The sequence below is a fragment of the Solanum dulcamara genome, chromosome 2, assembly GCF_947179165.1.
Source record: "Solanum dulcamara chromosome 2, daSolDulc1.2, whole genome shotgun sequence".
Taxonomy (NCBI): Eukaryota; Viridiplantae; Streptophyta; class Magnoliopsida; order Solanales; family Solanaceae; genus Solanum; species Solanum dulcamara.
The window spans coordinates 5866994-5885563 of NC_077238.1; the positions used below are offsets into that span (position 1 = coordinate 5866994).

At 33.8% G+C, this 18570-nt stretch overlaps 1 protein-coding gene across 1 annotated transcript; it reads right to left on the reverse strand.

Moving 5' to 3' along the window:
• Positions 1-10297: 10297 nt before the first annotated feature.
• On the reverse strand, positions 10298-16800 carry LOC129880103 (probable mitochondrial-processing peptidase subunit beta, mitochondrial). The gene is made up of 9 exons (XM_055953975.1): positions 16054-16800; positions 14171-14335; positions 13630-13767; positions 13387-13538; positions 12998-13106; positions 11597-11695; positions 11381-11446; positions 10897-11004; positions 10298-10722 (listed from the first exon to the last, which is right to left on the reverse strand). Exons 1-9 carry the CDS (start codon positions 16729-16731, stop codon positions 10636-10638), a joined length of 1602 nt encoding a protein of 533 aa, XP_055809950.1. The 5' UTR covers positions 16732-16800; the 3' UTR covers positions 10298-10635.
• Positions 16801-18570: the final 1770 nt, after the last annotated feature.

Genomic DNA, 18570 nt, shown 5'->3' on the forward strand with positions numbered 1-18570 from the left:
GTCTTGTTCTTGGTTTTTTATTTGTACACTGATTTAATTCCATAGAACGAGGAAACATGGATGTGATTTTTGTACAATCCAATTTAAAAATCAGATTGAAACAATACTGTGGATTTGAAATCTGATTTTTTCAATAGAACACTAAACTTATTTTACTGGAGAAATGGAGGAACAAGATGAAGGAAATCCTTGATTTCGAGGATTTGCTTTGACATTGCTGGGAGGGGAAAGTGGTGCTAAGGTGGAGAAGACGGCGAGCTCAAAGAGAGGTTTGGGGATTTTTTTGGTATGAGATTATTTAGTATAATGGGTTAGTTTGGGTTAAAATAGATAATTGGGTAATTTCAATTGAAATAAGATTAATTTTGATTGATTGAGGATTTCCGTCAATGCAAGAGTACGAGTGAAAACTTTATTAAAATATTTTTGACTCTTTTCCCTAAGGCTTATTGTATGAATATGCCCTATCTGATTTCTCACACATATCTCAAGTCTCATATCATGCTAATTAGAGAAAGTTAAGGCATTTTTCCTAAATCCAAGATAGAGGTGTGATTCTCTCTCTCAGGATTACAGGTCCAAGTCACCAAGGAAGCAAAAATGTGAAAGCTCCCAGGAGGGTTAAAAAAGGTTTCTATGTTCCAACTCCACTACTGCTTAGAAACATTAGAGGCTCTAAGGATAAGCACCAACCTCAAGTTTGTGGGTTTGAGTTATCAAGAAAACAAAAAGATGAAAATCTTAGAATGACATTAGTGCAAAGAAACCTTAGAGATCTCAAAGAATGACGGTTATAAACGATAATGAAGTTGTATTCATATACTGCATATCAGAAAGGAGCTAAGAATATGATTTGCTTTTTTTCTTCACAACTTCATAATCGTTCATAACTGTCATCCTTAGAATACTCTAAGGTTTCTTCGGACCAATCCTTCTCTAAGATTTTCCATCTTTTTGTCCGTTCATGATTCGAACCCGCAATGTCAAAGTTGAAGATAGAGGTTGTTTACCATATAAGCAATCTGTTGTCGAATTATGAAGGAAAAAGGCAAAAGAGCAAAAAGGTCAGCATTTCCCAAAAGGAAAAACTTCTTCTCCATGACGTTATTTTATTTATGTTGTTTAATTATATTCCTCTGATAAAATAATATTTAATTCTAGGTTTTAAACTTCCTAATTAATTGGAAGGTAAACATGTAAAGCAGACATTATTCTCCTATAATAAAGTGTGAATGGGTGCAATAACGTAGGGATTTTGAAAGGTGATTTTTATGCCTTTCAAAATATCATGTAAATATATCCGTTTTTTGAGAGAAAAAGGGTAATACACCTTATAACTTTGCGATTTAGAATTAATATATCATTCCTTAAAAAAATGGCATATATATATCCTTGTTGTATAAAATATAGAGTATATTTACCCTTTTTGTTGACAAACTCATATTTATTAAATTAAAAAAATCCTAAAAATGTCATGTGGCTTTACAATATTACCTCACCCATTTTTTACACCTCTAAACCCTACCCAGACTCAACCTGACTCGACCCAACAAAAAAATTGTCGAGATAATCTTTTAAATCCAAACGACACTTTTGGAATTAAAGAGCCAATAAATATGATCAGTTAACGTAAAGGGAAAAATATACTCTATTTATAAGACGACGAGGATACATATGTGCCAATTTTCTAATGAGTAGTATATGAGCTCTAAATCACAAAGTTGAGGATATATTTTTCTCCCATTTTCCTTTTCTAATTTATGGGTTTTGAACCACAATCTTTAATAATACTAGTACAAGTTTTGAGCCAACGCACTGGGTTTTGTCAAACTCGTAGCTTTAGGGGTGTGTTCAGTAAGACAAAAAAAATACTATTTTTATGGAAATGTTTTCTAAAAAAATGTGTAGATTTCTTATTTATTTTTTTGTGTTTGATACTTCAGTATAAATTATTATCCTAAAATCACCTGTATATAAATTTAGACAAACATTATGATAGGTAGGGTGGGGGTAAGGGTGTGGAGTGGTGGAGATGGGGACTACGAGGTTGAGGGATGAAAATAAGGTGTGTTGGAAGGTGGGAAGACACGAACAATACGAAATGCTACTGTATTATCCAATTTCATCATTGATCCGTTCTTAAATTCAAGAATCACTTTTTTAAATTTGTTCTACTTCTTATTTTCAGTTTATTTTTTTCTTCTTAAATTGGGGGTAGGGGTAGGGAAACGGGGAGGGTATTATAAGGTGGGAAATCGATTGATAGTCAACCAACTAACTGAGTTACTAAGATTATCCCTATTTTTATTTCTATTTAGCTTCCGCATATTTCTTGAATATTCTCTCTTTTCAAGTTATTGAATTCCTAAACTTGATCCTTATCAAGTGATATTAGAGCAATAAACTTCAGTGATCACTCGTATATCTTTTGTTAAGGGTAAAGAATTGATATCAAAACGTGTTTTTTTGTTTTTTCGGTTGAGGTTGTTCGAACAAGTAAATTATCATTAAATTCTTCTTCTACATACAATAATTAATTTTGTTGATTTCACTTTCAAATTTTTAACTCAATTTGTTACTTGAATTAACTAATTTTCATGTGGTTGTTTGGATGATCATCCATATACTAGAAAGTATTTACTTTTGTCTCCTTAGTGTATCGTGACTGTATAATTTGGAATTAAACTTAATTTGGTTAAAGGACAATATAAATGATTAGGCTTAGAGCCCGTTTGGATTAGCTTTAAGTTGGTCAAAACCAACTTAAAGCCTCTTTTTAGCTTTTGGACGTGTTTGCCTAATGCTAACTTTAAGCCATAAAGTTCTTAAAGTCAGTCAAAAATGAAAAGTTAGGATTCCTAACTTTTTTTCCAAAGTGCTTAAAGTCATTTTCTTTGACCATGGAAATTACTTTTATATTCCTTATATTTTAACTAAATTCTCAAACTACCTTTTTTTTTATTCTTTTAACCCTAAAATTCATATCATAAGCACTTTTATCCAAACACTCAACTGCTTATTTATAAAAATAACTTTCAGCACTTCAAAATTCTAAAAGCACTTCATACATAAAAGCTACTTTTTTTAAGCCCATCCAAACGGACTCTTAGTAACAAGTTGTCTCCATTTCTATGTGAGGTCAAGTAATTCTAATCCTTTCTTTTAATCTCTTGTATCTAAATCACTTACCTTAATTACTATTAGGAAACACGAATAAAATTTAAACTTGAACTAATTATACTTGCAAAAAATTGAAAAAACTTATGTTTTTGTGTTAAACTTATTAACAATAATATATCTAGTGAAATCCCACAAAATAGAATTTGGAGAGGGGTACGTAGAATGTATGCAGACATTATCACTACCTCATGGAGGTACAAAGGTTTTGTGTTAAGCTTATCAATTTTTTTTAAATAGATGCTTTTGTGTTCTAACTTTTTTGTGATGCATACTTTTTTTTCTCTCTTTTCCATCACAACTCCATAAAGGTTATTTTAGAGTCAAGATTTGGTTTCTCAGATGTTAAACATCATTCACCTCTAAACCTCAAGAATGCGAGTTCAAGTCACCAATTCGATAAAGAAGTGGAAGCTCCTAGAAAGCTCCCGAAGAAACCTTTTTTTAAACTCATCCCTAGGAGCTCCCGCTTTCTTACCCAATTGGTGACTCGAACCCACAACTTTGAAGTTGGAGATGAAAGGTGTTTACCATATGAACAACTCCCTCTTGTATTTGAAACTCCCTTTTGTTTTAATAAATAAAACCTTTATGAAATTGAAGGAAAAATAAATAACAACAAAAAAATCAGCATTTCTCAAAAGGAAAAAAATCTTCACAATAAAGTTATTCTCTTTATGTTATTTATTTATTTATATTCCTTTGATTTTTTAAAACTTCCTAATTAATAGGAAGGTAAGCATGTAAAAGGTGATTTTTATGCCTTTTAGAAATATCATGCAAACAAATCCTTATTTTAGGGAAATGGGGCCAATATATATAAATCTTCATTGTCTAACAAAAAGAGTATATTTATTCTTTTCGTTAACAAATTCCCTACTAGGTAGCCCGGTACACTAAAGCTTTCGCTATGCGCAGGGTCCGGAAAAGGGTCTGACCACAAGGGTCTATTGTACGTTGTCTTACTTTGCATTTCTGTCATATGCTGTTTCCAAGGCTTGAATCTGTGACCTCTTTGTCACCAACTTTACCAGTTAACAAATTCATTTTTACTAAATTAAAAAAATCTTAAATTTTTTTTTTTTAATTTCACAAATATCACGTGACTTTTAAATACCTTATCCATTTTTACTCCTCCAGACTCAATCTAGACTTATCCCATACCCCATCCTTGACTTCGAATCTGAGGTCAAGGGTTCAAGTAGCCGCTTGCCACTAATTATAATTCTCTCTTTTACTTAATTACTATAAGAAGACAAGAATAATGTTGAAACTTGAACTAATCACTTTACTAGGGAAAACTTCATTGGGAAGATTTTTTTCCTTTTGGAAAATGAATACCTTTTTGCTCTTTTCGTTTACAATTCCATAAAGACTTTTTTGGGTGAAGAAAGTTGCTTAGATGATAAACATAATCCACCTTCAATGTTAAAATTATGGATTTGAGTGCTCTTAAAGAGTCAGGTCAAGGAAACCATATAGGGCTCTAAGGATGAGCGCTCCTTGGTCTGACTCTCTCCTGCATCCTTAATATTGCGAGTTAGAGTTAATATAAATTGTCCGCGCTTCAATATAATTATGATATCAAGGGTTTGATTCACTGTTGCTTACCACTAAATCAACCCTTCTGGTTTCCTTTTAATTCTTTGTAATTAACTCACTTACCTTAATCATTATCGTAAGACGAGAATAAAGATGAAACTTGAACTAATTATTAACATAAAATAAATATCACTTATTAATGTTTTTGCATGCAACGACATAATGTTAGTTTCTCAATTTATACAATTTGTAGTAACCTTAATAAGTAACATCATAGTCATTAGTTTTTGTTAACCTGCTGATTGCTTTCAAAAACACACATCTCTTTTTTTTTTTTAATATCAACATAAAGTTTTATATCCTCAAACTTTAGGTCCTTTATTGCACTTGTATAATTATAGTGAGCCAAGTCTAATTTGGAATTAAACTTAATTTGGTTAAAGGATAATCAGAATGATTAGACTTAGTAATTAACAAGTTGTCTCCATTTCTATCTGAGGTCAAGTAATTCTAATCCTTCCCTTTTTTTTAATCTCTTGTAATTAAATCACTTACCTTAATTACTATTAGAAGACAAGAATAAATTTGAAACTTGAACTAATTATACCGGACGGATTTTATCACTACCTCATGGAGGTAGAGATGCTCTGTTAAGCTTATCAATATTTTTAATAAATGCTTTTGTGTTCAGCTTTTGGAAAATGCACACTTTTTTTCTCTTTTCCATCACAACTCCATAAAGGTATTTTCAAAGACAAGATTTGGCTGCTCAGATGGTAAACATCGTCCACCTCTAACTTCAAGAATGCGGATTCGAATCACCAACTTATCGTCTACCTCTAACTTCAAGAATGCGGATTCGAATCACCAACTTACAAAGGAGGTGGGAGCTCCAAAGAAACCTTTTTTTTAAAACCTATTCCCTCGGAGCTCCCACTTTCTTACCCAGCTAGTTGGTGACTCGAACCCACAACTTTGAGATTGGAGATGAAGGGTGTTTACCATATGAACAACTCTCTCTTATGTTCGAAACTCCCTCTTGTCTTAATAAATAAAACCTTTATGGAGTTGTGTAGGAAAAAAAAGTAAAAAAAAAGTCAGCATTTCACAAAAGGAAAAAATCTTCACCATAAAAAGTCATTCTCCTTATGTTATTTATTTATATTCCTCTGATGCGAATTCTTAAAGACTTCCTAATTAATTAGGAAGGTAAGCATGTAAAGCAAACTCTTAGATATTCTCCAATAATTGTAGGGATTTTTAAAAAGTGACTTTTATGCCTTTTAAAATATCATTTAAATTTGTAATTTAGAGCTAATACATCGTTAAAAAAGTGATACATATATAGTTTCATTGTCTAACAAAAAAAGCATATTTACTCTTTTCGTTAACAAATTCATATTTACTGAATTTTAAAAAAATCTTATTCCACAAATATAACCTGACTTTAAAATATTGCCTTACCCATTTTTCTATTCCTCCAGACCCGATCTAGACTCAACCCATACCCAACCCTTGACTTCAAATTTGAGGTCAAGGGTTCGAGTAGCCGCTTGCCACTAATTCTAATCCTTTCTCTTTCTGTTTTTAGGGAAGAGGAGCATATATATCAATATTGCGATTTAGAGTTAATATAAATTGACTGTGCTTCAAAATTGAGATTAAAGGTTTGAGTCATGACGATGCCTAATTACCACTAAATCAACCCTTCTTGTTTTCTTTTAATCCTTTGTAATTAACTCACTTACCTTAATAATTATCAACAACAACAACAACAATCCAGTGAAATCCCACAACGTGGGGTCTGGGGAGGGTAGAGTGTACGCAGACCTTACTCCTACCAAGGTAGGACGGCTGTTTCCGAGAGACCCTCGGTTCAAAAAAGGCATAAAAGGGGGTCAGATAAGGTTAAGAAATTCAAAGCGCTATAGAAAAATAAATAACGAAGGCATCACAGATAAAATAGAGTAATCAAAAGTACTGAAAGCAATAAATAGTAACAGAAATAACAGAAATGAGAGTACAAGGAAACTTGAATTAATTATAAACGGAAAATAAATGTTACTTATTAATGTTTTTGCATGCAACGACAAAATGTTAGTTTCTCAATTGGTATAATTTGTATATCGTCCTATTCATGGGGAAGATCGTTTCCTTTTGGAAAATGCACACTTTTTTGCTCTTTTTCTTCACAATTCTATAAAGGTCTCTTGGAAAAAAAAAGAGTTGCTCAAATGATAAGTATCATTCATTTTCATCTTATGGTCGCCAGTTCGAGTCACCATGGAAAGAACTTCCAAAAGAGGAGTTTAAAAAAAAAGTTTCTCGAACTAAGTCCACTACTAAAGGATGTTGGAGTCACAACGAAAAGATTTCATTGGGTTCTAAGGATGAGGAGTCGATGTTGGAGTCACCACGAAAGGACTCCTCATCCTTAGAACCCAATGAGGTCCTTTTGTGGTGACTCCAACGTCCTTTAGTAGTGGAGTTAGTCCAAAGAAACTTCTTTAATCCCTTTCTAGAAGCTTTCATTTTTTTGCTCCCGTGATGATTCGAATCCGCAATCTTAAGCTTGGACGTAGAGGATACTTAACATTTGAGCTACCCCTCTTTGTTTTTGAAGAAACCTTTTTTAAATTATGCAGGAAAAGAGCAAAAAGGTATGCATTTTTCCCAAATAGAAAAAAATCTTCCCCATGAATAGGAAGATTTAGTATCATCATGAACTGATGCAACTTTATAACTTTCTAATTAATAGGAAGGTAAACCTGTTAAGTAGACGTTAATCTCCGGTAAAGAAGTGTATCCAGTGTTATTCCTTAATTTTGCGATTTAGAGTTGATACATTCTTATTAAATAATCGCACGTATAAACCCTTGTTGTTTAACAAGTAGAGCATATTACCCTTTTCATTAACAAACTCATATTTGTTGAATTAAAAAAAATCCTAAATTATTTTTTTATTTTCAAAAATGTCATGTGGATTTTAATTAGGCCCATTTTCCCTTTATAAGAAAAGGAGGGGGAAAATGTGATAACAGAAATTCTGATTTTGGAAAGTGTCACATCACCCGGAACAATATCTCTCTATTATATAGATTATATTCTCAACCAATGTTTTTCAATTCAAATGCATTTTTGGGGAAAATTCAGGTTGAGTCCGAGGCAGGGCATACATTTTTTTCTTAATTCCTTCCATACGAGTTATCACTCGACGTGAAATGGGGGATTAGGCTTTGATCCCTACCTTATTTATTATTAATAATTACAAGAGAGGGAAACATAAGTCCCAACACCTCTTCACACGTAACACCGGAAAAAAAAAGTGAATCAACTAGGCTAGGCTAAGTTCTATATCTAGGAGTTTCCATTCGGGAAGGCTTCTTCTTCAGTTAGATATTATACTGAAGTCGAGGCCTCCCCACTAGTCTCTCATGGTGGCTCATAATGCCAACCAGTATGTTTGTTTTATTTTAACTCGAAGGAGGTAAGGTTAGTTTTATCCATCCTCAAAAGTCCTTCTCTTAGTGTAGCATATCTAATAAGAAAGTCAGCTACTGCATTAGCCTCCTTAAAGTAGAGCATAAGCTCACAATCCATATCTCTGATCTTCTGTTGTTACTTGGTCAGAGTCTTCTTTGGAATTCAAGGGAGATGTACCAAGTCGTGAATCATGTTCACTACCATCAGACTATATATCTCTAATATGATGTGAGAGTTGGAGTTAGCATGACACATCAGACTGCCATCTGCATTGATTTTCCAAGTATTTATTTGATGTTGTGTCTAATTGATCAATATGCTATTGATCTTCGATTTGTGGTTCTCAGCTATGGAGCATGTAGTACGTAGTCTATCCCTAATTAGCATCCATCCTACCGAATTTCTTGGATATAACTAACTGCATATTAAACAAGAATTGATTAGTAATTCTGAAAAGAGATATTCTTATTATTATACTTTTTTACATTTCATGCTTTTCAAATTTTCCAGAGGGTGAAACAAGGAATGAGATGGAGTAGCAGTTTGTGCACTTCCATTTTGGCAGTAGACTGCCATTTATAGTCCAAATTTCCCTAAACAGTCTTGGAGTTATGAACTATTCTAAGAGGGCTGGTTTCCTGTGAACACATGGTCCAGTGTCTCTAGCTGAGAGGGCAGTGCATATTAAAAATGCTCTACCATAGAATTTGAGGCGTAAGCCATGACTGTTCACTACAAGCTATCAATTCTCAATGCTGTCTTAGATTGAACGTTGACCTATTTGCATAAAAATGCACGCTCCAAACGTTAAATTTGATTTTTGTTGTTTTAAAAGTATTTTTGCTATAGATCATGTTATTCATTATGGTGTAATGATATTTATGTGTTATGCTATCATGTTAGTGATTTTCCTAAAATATATAAAAATAGAAAGAAACTCGCATAGAAAATGACAATGTCATAAAAAAAAAATTAAGATGATTATTCCTGCAATTGGTAGGATAGAGATTCTATAGGACTATGTTCTTGATGCAACTTTATTCATTTTGGTTCTAGATCTTACACTTTTTATCCCTTCCTTTGAAATATATAAACAAAAATTAGTGCAAAAATTAGTTTAGGATAGAAAAAATTAGTAGATGTGGAAGTCGATGATGAAGTAGATGATAATTTCATTTTGAATATTATCTCTGATACTATCATATTATCTCTTATATAATCATTTTTGTGTTGTTATTTTTCTCAAGTAATAAATTATAATGATTTTTTCTATATTATTAGTGCTTTATTTGAATTTATTATGCAGAAATATTGAAAATTTTACTTTTATTTATTTTCTTAGTAATAAAATTATAAAACTAAAAATACATGAGACTTAAGCACTCTATGAGACTTACATCTCATCTCGTGCTAGGTAAAACACCTTGTCTCGCGCCCCCACCTCTTGAAACATTGTTCTCAACAGTCAAGACTGGATTTTCATGTGTCTTTGGATGATATTAATAGATAAATCACCCCCCCCCCCCCCGGGATGCAGCTCTTTCCCAGATCCTTCTAACGCAGGTTGCTTGTGCAATGGACTGTCGTCCTTTATTATGAATAGCTACATCAAAAAGGATCAATTGGGATATGGCTCGAGTCGTATTGGTAAAAAATCAGCAACTAACCTCAAAGAGGATGTTGTTAAAGCAATTCACAGAAAATGGCAAGTTGTCCAAGATATGCAGCATGTTAAATGCTTATTTCAGAAAAAACAATCATGAATTTCAGCACAGCAAATGCTTGTCCCAAATAATGTTACGTGATTACTTCGCATCTGCCTTAGTGAAGTGAGCTGTGAATTTGACTGGTGATTTCTCCACATCTGTCTAAGTTAACTGCCGATTTGACTGGTGATAGGTAGCTAATGAAATAGACGAGGATGGTGTAAGTTAATCGGGACACCATTATTTATAAAATAGAATAAAGAACCATATAGATATCTGAACATAACCTAATGTTAGTTCTACAACTGAGAAACAATCTGGATGAAGGCAGCAAACCAGTGAACTATACACCAAATCAAGCAATCAAAATTAGGGCTGGGAGAGAGAGATGTATAAATATACGTATAAATAACACGCCAGCACCACGAATGGCATACTTTACCCAAAGAATTCTAATACAGGGAAAATAGTCAATGCAATTCTCAAAATATAATGCACAATAAAGAGATCCCACTTTATGCAGACTGAATTGACAGCCGAAGGCTTCCGCAAGTAATGTCTTCTCCTTGACATGAACACCATGTACAAAAACAGGAAAGTGATCACCAAAATTTGTCACTTATTTTATTGACAGTGTTTTGTAGACCATGTGTGGTATAATGCCCAATGTCACGCTTACGACATGGAAAAGAAGATGAATTTAAGCCATCAGGAAAGAATTAGCGCTCTAGTACCGCAGCCAGTATGTCCTGCGTCTGAACCAGTTGTAATCAGGCAAATCTTGAATTGGTCCCCTGGCTGATATTGCAACATCCTATAAAGGGAAAATCATAGAACAGAGGGTTTAATCCGCTAGTATTTGTAATGGATTCAGGAAAGGTAAGATGGTATTCATATGGTTAATATCACGTATTAATAAACCGTGATTTTGTAGCCTTTAAATAGTTATTGACTGAAACTAGATGTACAAGAGGCCTCAGGGACTTACCCTGTCGAAAATAAAACGATTTGCAACTCGCTTGATAGCTCCAGCATTAACACTGTCAATTCTGGAAAATAACTCAGCATATGGAATTCTGCGGCCATATGTGATTAACTGGAACAAAAAAGAAACTTCCAGCTGTAAGTAAATTTCGTGATTTCAAAGGGCGGTGTTAAGTGACTAGAATGCGATCAAGGTAATCCATTTGACTGCAAGGCATCCAGTACACAGAACGCGATCTGCTATACTGAAGAGAGAGGAACTGTATTAACTATATGCAATGCTCCTACCACCTAGTCATCTATGTTCCATTTATTTAGAGGAAAAGTGACATAGACAAACATTTTAGCTCCAACTTTATTTTATGATGATAGTAGAGCCTTGTTTGGTGAAGTTAGGAATGAGGAGACTAAAATGTACCAGATCTAGGGAGCCAAATGCTTGCTCCTGTAATTGTTTCTGGATATAAATATATTCTATGTGATTTTACCTGCCGTCCAATGTCTTCAGCAGTAGGGCCTGATCCATCAATGTGGAGCATTAAAGAAGATTTCAGCTGCAGAAGATTAAGGACAGAAAATATAAGTTCTTGATACTGCTAAAGGGACATGCAGTCAACAGGGAAAGTCCCTAGAAATTAAATGGAGTCAATAACGCTCCTCAGCTATTCCATTCAAAAAAGAATAGCTGGGGAGTCAACAAATACCTGATTACATGCGCGAACCACATCAGCGTCAGACACTTTGTAACTTAACTTGCATATACCATTCATGATGACATAAGCTAAGTCACTCAAGCAATCAGGCTGTAACATGTAGAAAACAAGGATGAGTAAAGTCACATTCCTAATGCAGAGATTGCTTATATTCATTACAGAACTGCATAGATCGCTTATCGGAAGGGAACAAGATTTTAATTTTCAACCTTCTCTAAAACGAAATATGATTTCAATCACTAGTTTTTACATTATTGTTATTTTTCTTTAATACGGCAAAACTTGGAATTACATTTCAATTTGCTTTTGTATATTTCAGGAATGGCCTGATTTAGTTGTCAATTCACCAGAGAACTAATGAGCCGTGATAACAAAAGTTTAGTGACCACAAGACCTTATACAGCAAAGTGCATCATAATACAAAGTTAATGAAACAGAAATAGCAGAGATTTGGTAAAACAAAGGTAGTGGAGATTTCCTTCTAAACAAAATTGACAAGCAATAGATGCATTATTATACTATGTTACAGACTCATGTATGGGTATCAAATACAAGTATGAATATATTGGTCAGATTAGCTTCCCATTAATTAAGGGGCTGTTTGGTTTGGATTTTAATAGGTATATCTCCATCATATAAATCAGCATAAGTCTATACAATGTTTGGTTGGAATTTGAGAGGATTTAATCTCCAGATAGAAATCAACATCAATTAATATTCCTTTCATTTCAACTTATGTGTCTTACTTTCCTTTTTAATTTGTTTCAAAAAGAATGCTTTCATTATCTACTAACTCTTAAATTTCAACATCCTACCTGACATGTTTAAGATCATAAGATTCAAAGTTGGAGATGCGGAAAGGAGCAAAGAATGATGCCCTCCAACAATACAGCCTTGGCAAATCAAATAGTCATTTCTTATCTAGAGACTTGCTCAAGATTCCTTGATTATGTTCCTTGGAGATTCAGAAAATAGTGACACTGAAATCTGTTCAGCAAAAAAGAGTACTTTACAGGTGTTGCACAAACAGAACCAGAAGGCCTAATGAGTCCACCGAAAAAGAGAAGCGAGGAAGAAGCCAAATTCTTTTCTGGGGTAATAGCTCTTACTGACCCAACATAATGGACTTAGGTTGCCAGGTCCAAAAGCACACCTTCCCTTTCAATTACCAATTAAAATTGTAAGATAAGAAGATTGACAGTTTTACATTATTAACTATTCAAGTGAAACAAATAATTCTGAGTGCATAACAAACTTCCAAGAGAAGAAAAGGCTAATACTAGAGCAATTCAAGATAACCAGGAACTCTTTAACATCTCTATCTAGGTGTGAAACAAAAGGAAGCATTAATTCTTCTAAGCATGTAGGAACTATATATCTGAAGTCACTCACCTTGGCTTCAGCATAGACACCAAACAGCCCTGTATCTTTATAGTTGGTGTTAAAAGCCATCACACTCTCAGCCAGCTCATTAATAGCCACTCTCTGGACAAGCTCTGAACTGTTCAAAGATCATATACACATGAAAGAGAAATTAGCAAATTCAATAAATTTATATTTTGTGGAGAATAGAGCAACTCAACTAAAATCTCCAAACAATACCCAGAAATGCCTTAACATGGAACTAATAGATGAAAGATTAAGAATCAACAAATAATAATCCTATTGTCTTTTTTTTGTAAGGGACACTCTTTGGCTGCTAGGTAGTACTCAAAAACCTCTCTTGATTCATAAAAAAACAATTAACTTGTTTTTAGCTTAAGCAAATGAGAAGGACCAACCCCATGTGCTTTCCTCCTCCTGAAGTCTTGTTCCATGATCCAAGCATTTGTTGCATGACCATCAAAGCTATGGAATCAGGGTCTGTCCATGACGCTCCACTAAATGCAACAGCGAATTGCGCAAGAGGCAGATCATCATCAATGATACGTATCTATTTATGTAGAAGAACAACAAAATCAGTAAAAAAGGTTCATATAAAACACACAAACTGGAAGAATTAATAACTAAGTGGTTTACCACACCTCTGAACCTGTAAATATTGCTGGCTCTTCTGCCACCAATTGGGAAGTGGTAATAGGATTAGATGATAGTTTTGTAAAATGTTTCTTAACTTGCTCAACGACATCTTCATGCTTCACAGCTCCAGCCGCAGAAATTACCTACAGCAAAGACTTAAATGACGCTTTTAGTCTGGTAAAAGTTTGATAAAAAAAAAAACTAGCAAAACATTAAATCCCCCTTTTTCGCGTACGCAGGATTTTTTTATGCATCTGAGATATACATGATTAGGTCATGGAATGGAAGGTCATATGACACCAAACTGGAAAACAATTGATTTTCATTCATTTGGATCAAGGAAGAGTTAAAGCGGGATCACTTTAATGTTTGTTCCTGTAGAGAAGGTAAAAAGTGGAAACAACTTTGACATGACCCCAGATGAAATTCAATTTGAAATAGAGGCTGAATGCCAGTAGTTTATTTTTTCCTTCTTTTTTAACAGAAGAAGCTAGTTAGCAAGGAAGTCACCAACAGATACTGCATCAGCTATGAAAGGTGCAGTACCATTCTATGAGCACCGTAGTGAGTTGAAATGTAATCTTGAATATGAGCTCTTGTCATTTTCTCAATGTTCTGAGCAGGTCCAAGAATAGTTCTACCCAATGGAGTGTATTGGAATGCAGTAGTATGTAACTGGTCAAAGATAACTTCCTCGGCTTGTTTTTCCACCTACAAGAAGATTGTCCAACATGAAGACTCGCGAATATTGAGATTAAATGAAAAAATTTCCCCTAAGAAAGAAAAAATAGTTATTGCGACACACTAAAAATAACTGCAGAGTACAGATACAAACTCCTATTCTAAAGTATTAAGTCTACAACAGATGAATTAACAGTGTAACATAACGAAAACCTACCTGACTCCACATGAACAAATACACCTGTTGAACAAATCTCCAAGCAGACCCATGAGAGATTACATGGCTAACTAGGGTCACTCATCATTTAAGAACTAAAGAGGTTATTGTTTAATCTGACTAGAGACGATCTAGGCATACCATTTGAAATCATTGCAATTACTGACCACTGTCCTCATATATATTTATGAACCAGAATGATTTGCAAGCAAGATAGCCTCTGAGCGAACAGCCCAGGACCACTATAACACTGGCTACAGGAATGAAGATAGCGATAATATCAAATCCAAAAAAAAAAAAATATATAGACCAAATTATTGGCACTTGGATAGATGAGGACATTTACGCTGACAAAATTTCCCTTTCTTTTCAATCAATAAATCAATTTAACCATTTCATTAGCTAAGAATTTATTAGTGTCAATTTTCTTTTTTTGAACTGGTATTAGTGTCAGTTTTCTATCCATTTATTTGTTCTTTTTAATTAATTGTAAATTTGCAAATTCCTCTTACCATATGGTTGTTCACTACAGCCTTTCAGTCTCACCTAGTCTCTCCAGTGTGCAAAATCAGATATCTCAATATATGTTAACATATTAGGCAATCAATTACTGTGCATTGATACAATAAAAAGGCTTGAACATTGCTAAGTCCCCAATGCTTATTTTTTCAGACAGCAAAGAAATGAACGGAGGTATTATAAAAAACATCAAATATAGCCTGTTTCTGCACAGGCTAAAGTTAAAGATGAAATACCATCACTTCAACAAGTCAAGAATCGAATAAAGGAACAATTAGTAAATATATCATGCCAAATAAATTAGAAACTATGCACAAGCTGCTAAATCTAGCTCTGCACCATCAAATTGTATCAAATTTGTTGTAATCATCATAGCACATTTTCATCTCACAGTAAATGGTCTCAAAAATATTTTTCAAGGATTCTTTAGATAAATGTGACAGCTTTCTCTGAGGTTGGGTGACATTCACTTTGACAAAATCATTGTAAACGTTATCTTTAAACTACCGGCTATGAAAGCTAAAAAGAGAACGAGCATAAAGTAGACTCACTACATTCTGAACCACATTGGTGGAACAGGACAACAACTTCTGGTTACGTATCCTACTTAAGTAACGAACTTCCCAACTAAACAAAAATAAGTACTCTAGATCATTAACATCAAATGGATAAGCAATTGATAGAGCTCTAGCAAGTAGCAACTTCCTCCTTCCATCTGAATCACCTAAACCTCTTACGAACAGTTGCATTTCAATCATCTCAATCATACTTTCTTAAAGACAAGATTATATTTTTGGCATATCTTAAGAATAATTGATACTCCCTCTATTCCATTTTACATACATTGTTAATATTCGGGGATTCAAACTGTTTCTCCGTTAACTACATTTTCCTCACACACTTCCTAAATACATTACTTGTGTAAAAGTTTGTGATTTGTAGTCCTAGTTTCTAATCAAGTAAATTCTAGTATAAATTGTGAACCAATAAAGATCATTTTCTTTCCTCATACCTCTTCCATTTCGCGAAGAATCACACTACGTTCCCCAACTATCTTATCTTCCTCCAACAGAGAATTCTGCAAAATATCCCCAAGAATATCAACTGCCTTAACCACATCAGATCCCAAAACCTTCGCGAAATACGTAGTTTGCTCCCTAGAAGTATACGCATTCAAATGTCCTCCCATATTCTCAATTTCCTCTTCCAATACCCTAATTGGCCGCTTCTCAGTTCCTTTAAATATCATATGCTCAAGGAAATGCGCAACGCCATTATTCTCCTCCGTTTCGAATCGCGATCCAGCATCGATCCACACTCCAACAGTAGCCGTCTGTGAAGACAGATTCGATTCCGTAGCAACACGAAGACCATTAGGGAGAGTAGTGACTTTCGTCTCCGGTGCTGATAGGATTGAAGTGTGATCTGCTACAGTAGGATGCGGGGAATTGTACTTGAGGAATCTCGGATTCGGGTCTTCGAGACGTTTGATCTTCGATTTGACTTGTTCAGCTAAGCGATCGTAGATCATGGAGTCTGGGGGAGGTGGGGAGGGTAGGGAGGGAGAGTCAGAGGGGTTGGTTATGGAGGTGGAAGATCGGGAAGATAGGGTAAGACATGGTGGGAGGACGGTGAAGGGAGTGATTTGAGTGCGGCGGCGCGTGAGGCTGAGAAGGTGGCGCGTGGCCATGCTGTGTTTGATTGAAAGAGCCAATTGGAGTAAAGATAAGTTTTGTAGTGACAGTGGAGAAGATAGGAGGATAGATGGCTTTTACGAAGGCTGGAATAAGTGTAAAGACGATTTTACCCTTTTACTAATTCTCATCAAGAAATTAGTAGAATTACGCAATAAGCCCAATTCTTTTGACTTATGGCACAAAGACCCTTCCCTTCACTATTTGATTTTTTTTTCTAGTCTTTTACCAGTGTTTAGTATCCACATTAAAATTTGATTAACTTTGGATTCGTACGGAAAAGTACCTCCCTATCAAATATGATTTCATACTCAAGTAGACTCGATCATGAAATCTCTAATCAAAGATGAAGGAATACTTCTTACTCCATTACAAATCTTGTTGGTTCTTCACTATATGATTCGAATTTATTTTGAACAACTTTTGTCACCAAAAAGAAAATTCATAATATTTCAAAAGTTGAGTTTTGTATGTTTAAAGAACATTTTAAGAGGGGGAAAATTGTAAAAACACATTTACAAACTTAAATAAAGAGATTTTAAAAGGTTCCTATTGCTATTTTTTTTAAATAAAGAAAATGCAAACAATCTATCTTTTTTGTGGCGACTCATGTATTTGTGCTTAAATTTTAGGAATGTCGATGGCTATTATTAAACAATTATTTTTATTGAAATCATACATTTCTGTATAAATTTATAAAACTAGTAATTATATTGAATATTTTGAGTACGTTTTAAATTTATAAATACAAATCGTAAAAAGTATCTAAATTTTATAAAAACTCATAAACATCGCAAACCAAACTTCGTGCACATGAATATCCACCTTTGACAAGCCTACCGTTCAACCCAAGAGGCTCATTAGGGGCAAATTGTGCGGTATATATACAAATATGATATTATTAACTTGAGATCGATATAAAAATATAATTCATAAATTTTGAATTTTAAATCCGTCTCTGCCTCGATTGAGCACGTCATGTTATGTGAAATTATATGTAATTAGCATTCTAGATCCTCAAAAATTGTTAAATATTCCTAGACTCCAAAAAATACTTCTGATTAATCACAAATCATAAGTTGTGAACAAATCGCAAACTCAAAAATTGGAGTGTGTTATCACTCCACTACGAACATCGAAAGAGTGAGTTTTGTCTGAACCTTTTATTTGAAAAAAATTCGTATCTTTTTTTTTTCTAGAGCTTCATCATTAAAGTCACAAATTTGAGGGAAAAAATTAAACATCATCCAAAATAGGAGCATTTGTGTGAGTGACCGTTCTGAATTTGTAGGGACATGAAATATCTTGTGTCAAATGGAATATAACGGTATAAACGATTAATGTTTGTTAAGGATAGAAAGATTGTTTCCGTTATCATTATATTTATGATGTAGAGAGTTTATTTTCGATTACTATTTGGATGATATTAACTTAGATTTTGATCATGTGCATACAGTGGCGAATTCATGATTTTCACTGAGGGAGTTCGAAAAATAAAAGTATAAACATGTGAATAAGCCAACAAAACACAATTCTAAAGGAGGTAATAGTATATAGCTTATTGGTACAAAAAGTTTGATTTTTGGAATTAAAAATCCCTAATTCACTATTTCAACACTTTCTTTAAAAAAAAAATCATAGTAGGGCAGTGGTCTCGTGGTTGTTTTGGAAATTAAATGTAAAAAAAATGTAAAAAAAAATGTAGCGATGGGATTTGAAACTTGAACACATGGGTGCAAATGTTACCACAAAGCTACACTTTGTTTATTGTCAAGAAAGTTTAAAATATATGTACGTAAATATAGAAAATCAATAATATATATACAATATTATTT

Coding starts and splice junctions, on each gene's coding strand:
- LOC129880103 (XM_055953975.1), bottom strand. CDS start 16,731: ATGGCCACGCGCCACCTTCTCAGCCTCACGCGCCGCCGCACTCAAATC. Junction 13,539..13,629: donor CAATATTTACAGGTTCAGAG/GTGTGGTAAACC, acceptor CTACATAAATAG/ATACGTATCATTGATGATGA. Junction 11,696..12,997: donor GTGTCTATGCTGAAGCCAAG/GTGAGTGACTTC, acceptor TACATGTTACAG/CCTGATTGCTTGAGTGACTT.